The sequence below is a fragment of the Choristoneura fumiferana genome, chromosome 26 (genome assembly GCF_025370935.1).
Source record: "Choristoneura fumiferana chromosome 26, NRCan_CFum_1, whole genome shotgun sequence".
Taxonomy (NCBI): domain Eukaryota; kingdom Metazoa; phylum Arthropoda; class Insecta; order Lepidoptera; family Tortricidae; genus Choristoneura; species Choristoneura fumiferana.
Window position 1 is genome coordinate 1,953,768 of NC_133497.1, and position 6,121 is coordinate 1,959,888.

Below are 6,121 nucleotides of genomic sequence, written 5' to 3' on the forward strand. Positions count from 1 at the left end.
CTGCATGTGTTTACTGTTTTTTCTCATTTTTAACGTATTTGAGTTTAATTTTTAATAAACTTTTTAACCCCAACGCAAAAAGAGGAGTGTTATAAATTTGACCGCTATGTGTGTCTGTGTATCTGTGTGTCCGTGTACCTGTCTGTCTGTGGCACCGTAGCGCTTAAACGGCTGAACCGATTTGAATGAGGTTTTTTTTATTCGAAAGCAGATTTTTTAGCGATGGTTTCTTAATGTGTTTTATCAAAATTATTTCAGACGTTTTTGAGATATGAACTTTGAAGTGACATAGTCGGGGTTTTCCAACATTTTGTTGGTTAGGTTATTTACTTAAAGTTTGTTTCCCTCCAAACGATCCCACATAAAACCTAAACTTCCTGATATCTAATCGGCAGCCCTGTGCAGTGTTAAATGGAACAGCTGCGGCGAGCGTCAGCAGCAACGTATTCAGTTTATTGTGCGACGGCCGACGCCCGTCAAACAGACGCGACTGTAGCAACTCACAGCACAGGGAGTCTCTTAAAGAGGGTTCCTGAGGAGGGTTATGTTTGGCGAGCGTATGCTTGTATGTAGAGGTATATGTATGTGGGTATGTATGTCTTCTATTTCTTTGGTCCTCGGCAGCCTAAAAGGCTGGACGGATTTTAACATAGTGAGGTATCATTAGATTCGACATACTGTCGGAGTGACATAAATAAAATAATATTTCAATACTATGGCGTTTGATGTAGGTTTATGTATATTGCTACTAGCTTTTGCCCGCGGCTACGCCCGCGTGGTATTCGGTTATCGCGCGCTGTTCCCTCGGGAACTGTGCATTTTTCCGGGATAAAAAGTAGCCTATGTCACTCTCGGGCCCATAAACTATATCTATACCACATTCTCGTCGATCCGTCGCTCCGTTACGGCGTGAAAGACGGACAAACATACAAACACACTTTCGTATTTATAATATTAGTATATGGATTCCGCGGGAACTATGAAATTTTCCCCGGGGCTCAAACTATCTGTACCTATCCCGAATTTCATCTAAATTCAAAAGAAGTAACAAAAAAGGTAACAAACAAACAGACTTTCAAACTTTTGCATTTATTGTATTAGTATGATTGATTATATGGCTGAGAATACAAGTAGTTAAATATCAATTCCATTATATACTAGAACAAAGTTTAACTAAAATATGTATTAGTGCCGCAGACAATAGCGATTTGCACGTTTAGAGCATAACGGTCTATCTGCAATTGGCGTCGCTGGAACTTGTGTGAGCGCAAATGGAATATTTTAATTATTTCGCAGTTTCACTGACAACGGATATTTTGTCGCATACCGAAAGCAGTATTGGGCTGTAAAAGCCGATTGGAAATACGTTTGTAGTCATTTTATTGTTGTGGGCACTGTTCTATGCATTTAAATTATTTTGCGTCCGATTTGCTGCCGCATTACTAACATTTTCGGCTAGTTTAATGTTGCATTGAAACTAAAAAGGAAATAATTGAAATAGAAAATTATGCCTGACAGTTGCATATTATTTAGATAATTTAATATTTGCTTTTTCTGACAATTTCATTTTCTTGTAAAAGGGCCTGAAAAATATTAAGAAAAATTCGTAACAAAACGGACACACCCATACAATATTTTAGGGACACATCTGGAGACCCTGTTTCTCCAGCTCGGAATCATGGACTGAGTCTACCTACCAAATTTTGTTGAAATCGGAGAGATAAACTCAGGGTACAACGGTAGATAGAAATGCCCAAAATTTCAAAATACAACTGACAAGTACAAATTTTGAGTGTATGTAGTATTAGGAATCAAGTAGAATAATTACGGATTTAGCAAAAATAAAGAATATTTTTTGGAATTTTAAGGTTTACTCCATCAAGTAAAGGAGCTGCCACACCGCTGCTTAAAAAACGGTGACGATACGGAATCGCAGTGACGCATCATATGCGCACCGTTTTTATTGCATGCTTTCCACACTGATGCTTAAAATACGCAAACGTGACGTACAACGATCGCCTCCATAAAAGTACTTACACCGAACCTCTATGAAGTTGGTCGATGTAAGTTGAACTAAGTCATTAATGATGGTCCGTGCCTTAACCGTGCTTAAGTCTAGGTAAATGCGATCTAAACTCACCGACAACATGCAGCGTGACGAAGAACGACCTCACAGGCTGCGTGGACACCTGGCACTCGTACACGCCGGCGTCCCTCTGCTGGGCCCACTTGATGTGCAGCGTCCAGTCATCCGTCTGCGGGGAGTGCGTCGCCTGGAACCGCTGGTCTGAAGTGTACGTGTACCCGCCCACTGTCAGGATGTGCAGGTCGCGATGCCGGATCCAGGACACCTGGGGAAAAGGAGAAGTTGAGTGTCGGGAGATGTACTAAAGCCAGAACGGCACCGCTCTTAGACCATGATCATGGACAAAAAAGCTGGGTAGTCCAATAGTATGACTTATGGCCTGTACTGCAGAGGATTTTGGGTTCAAACCGCAACAAGGCTTAATCACGCTTTACTGCTAGAATTATGTCGAAGATTCGACCACATTACATCAGTTGACTCGTGACCATGGCTGCTGCAATGTGATCGAAACGTCGAGGTGATTTTAGCAATAAGTAGGTAGTGTAGTCGTGATGAAACCCCGAGATATATTAGTACGAGTAAAGGAGCGGTCACACCGCTGCTTAAAATACGCGAACGTTGCGGAATCGCAGTGACGTGCCGTAAATGTCAGCACTAAATGCTGTCCACCAGAAGTCGTGACGTATACGGCACGTCACTGCGATTCCGCACCGTCTGCGTGCATGCGATAAAAACGGTGCGCATACGATGCGTCACTGCGATTCCGTACCGTCACCGTTTTTTAAGCAGCGCTGAGAATTGCGAAAGTTTTAAACATACTTAGTAGCTGTATTTCCACTGTAGAAATGTTCTGAATGGGAAACAAAGCTCTGCAGTAGCAGGCTATCGCGGTAGTGATAGAGCGACGCAGTATCTTAATGAATCACTCGATCGGATCTGATGCAAAGCACGCTACTGTAGGTCGGTGCTATCGGCGGATTGAGCGGTGAAACAGGAGGGCTACTACGAAATTCAGAAATTGAAGTTCGTATCGCACTGTCCCTTTCACAATCGTATATTAGCGTTAGCGGGACGGCAAGATACGAAGTTCGAATTTTTAGACTTCATAGTATAATAATAATAATAAATTCATTTATTTTGGGCAACTTGGCCCATACAATAAATACATTACAGACTAACAGACAGATGCTCGGTTGGAACGAACTTGGTTTTAATAGCTCGAACGAATGAATTAATTGGTTTAAATTAACCTTTTTTAACCGACTTCAAAAAAAGTAGGAGGTTATCAATTCGGTTGTATATTTTTTTTGTTTGTTACCTCAGAACTCCGTCATTTATGAACCGATTTAAAAAAAATTTTTTTTTGTAGTCTAGGAATGCTTTCAATGTTTCAATGTGTTGTATTTGACTTTGTTTATTGAAGTGACAAACGTACATCAGATAGAATACAATGTATAGTAAAGAATAAGAAATTTAAACATTTTGATTAGCCAGTATACAACATACTCCCCCGTAATCAAAACAAGATTATAACATAAACCTATTCCTTTTATACAATTCTGATGCTTGATACGAGCCAATGGCTTAGTTAGTACATCAGCCCACATCTCCAAAGTATTGATATATACGACATTAATAATATTGTTCGATAATAAATCTCGTATATAATGAAATCTTGTGTCTATATGCTTGGTTCTGTTGTGGTGAACCGGATTCAATGCCAACTTCTGGGCAGACTGTGAATCATTATAAATAGTAATAACTATTGACATACCAGTAAGTTCACACATCAATCGCCTCAGAAATTCAGCCTCTCTACCCGCACTGGACAAACTCATATATTCCGCTTCGCGGACGACAGGGCAATGGTGGTTTGCTTCTTACTTTCCCATGAAATGGCTCCCCCGGCCATAGAAAAATAGAATCCGGTGTATGAACGACGATCCATAGGACAATTGGCCCAATCTGCATCCGCGTAGCCAATTAGACATCCACCGTCTTTCCTGTAAGTAATGCCCAAATCCATAGTGCCTTTCAAATATTGTAATACACGTTTTGCCGCCTTCCAATGACTTTATCATATTAGTATTGAATTGACTCAAATATGATGTAGCAAAAGCAATGTCTGGACGAGTATTAACGGCCAGAAAATTGAGTGAGCCTATCAATTGCTGATACGGATAGATAATGAAGATTCACTTACATTCTTCTCACTCGGCAGAAACTTTTTAGTTTCCAACGGCGTAGGAACGCTCTTACAGTCCATCATGTGAAACTTTTGTAGCAAATCACGAATGTAACTTTCTTGAGATATTTTAATCTCATTAGGTTTGTAATGTATATTAAACCTAAGTAATAACTGAGTTTGCCAATCACTTTCAGACTAAAATAATTCCGCAAGTCAGATATGACAGTATTTAGCGTTTTATTTTCTTTGTACAAAATGACAATGTCATCGACATGGAAAGCGAGTATTATTAACTCGTTACCAAACTTTTTGGTATAAATACATGCTTCCGAAGGAGTTTGGTTAAAACCTATGCATTGTAAAATTTCGGTCAACTTTTTATACCATGCTCGTGAAGCCTGTTTGAGGCCATAAAGCGATCGTTTCAGTAAACATACTTTATCTTCTTGACCAGGTTTTATAAATCCTTCCGGCTGACTCATATACACTTCTTCCTCCAAAATTCCGTTTAAAAATGCCGTATCAACGTCTAAATGTGCATTTTCATTCCCTCTTCCGCAGCCAATGCGAACAACATGCGTAAAGAAGAGTTTCGGACGACTGGAGAGAAAGTTTCCAAGTAGTCAATGCCATAAACTTGATTAAATCTTTTCGCGACAAGTCTGGCTTTATATTTAATTACGTCACCATGCGCATTTTTCTTCAGCTTGTAGATCCATTTGCAAGGTATGACTTTCTTATCTGGTCTATCAACGAGAACCCAAGTTTGTTTCTCAAGCAGTGACTGATATTCATCTTGCATAGCTTGATACCATTTATCACTATCTTCTGCGTTCAAGCCTGTGTATAAGTTGTAGGTTCATCCATCAGCTGAGGGGATGAAGTTTGCATGCATACACAATTGGCAGCAGAATTAGGTTTCTGGGTCTCAAATTGTACCTTGGTTCTACAGAATCAGTATCAGATTCAGTTTCTTCTGATGAAGATGCAATAACAGGTTGAACTGACACATTTGGAGTAACAGCGTTATGCCACTGCCCCACGACATTAATATCAGACTGAACATCTTCTGATATAATATCTACAATATCAGGTTGAATCTGTTCATTTTCGATGACAGCGCTTGTGACAGTGTTCGACTATCTGAACTATTTGACGAGTTTACTTGCGAACTTAACAATAGAGGTACAACTGCTGATTCAGTTAAATTATTATCAGACTTACAAGTTGTCTTCACTTTCAAATCTTGAAAATCACATTCAAAAAAGTAACATCTCTGCTTTTCACAAGTCTTCTGGGATATCTAATATCTCTGAAATAATAACTTCTTGGATCTTCTGAATATCAACGAAAATATGCTCGGATGCTTTCATGTTCCAGTTTCTTCCGATTATATTCAGGGACATGGATGAATGCTCTGCATCCAAAACACGCAGATGAGAAAGATTTGGTATTTTAGCATACCATTTCTCGTACGCCGTCTTTCCCATTGAGAGCACGATGAGGAGACCTATTTTTAAGATATACAGCCATCTCTGCAGCATCTTGCCAATAAGCGGAGAAAGAGAACTATCAGAAAGCATTGACCTTACTTTCTCCCAAATTGAGCGATTTGTTCTTTCTGCAATAGAATTTGCTGAGGACTGTAGGGAACTGTTGTTTGGTGTTGAATTCCTTCATTTTTGTAAATATCTCGAAAATTCAGCATTAACATATTCTTTTCCATTATCGCTCTTCAATATCTTAATCTTTGCTCTGTTTCCCGCTCTACTGTGGACTGGGAAAATACGAAACTTGTTCTTTACTTCCGCTTTGAAGGAATAAGAATACAAAAGTCATACGAGAAA

At 39.5% G+C, this 6,121-nt stretch overlaps 1 protein-coding gene across 1 annotated transcript in view; it reads right to left on the reverse strand.

Moving 5' to 3' along the window:
* Nucleotides 1–3,693, reverse strand: part of LOC141443033 (chymotrypsin-like elastase family member 1) — a 25,401-nt gene extending 21,708 nt beyond the window's left edge. The window contains exons 1-2 of the mRNA XM_074108251.1: nucleotides 3,682–3,693; nucleotides 2,141–2,351 (exon numbers count right to left, since the gene is read on the reverse strand). Coding sequence (XP_073964352.1) covers nucleotides 2,141–2,351; nucleotides 3,682–3,693 — 223 coding nt within the window. The remainder of the gene's footprint in view (nucleotides 1–2,140; nucleotides 2,352–3,681) is intronic.
* Nucleotides 3,694–6,121: the final 2,428 nt, after the last annotated feature.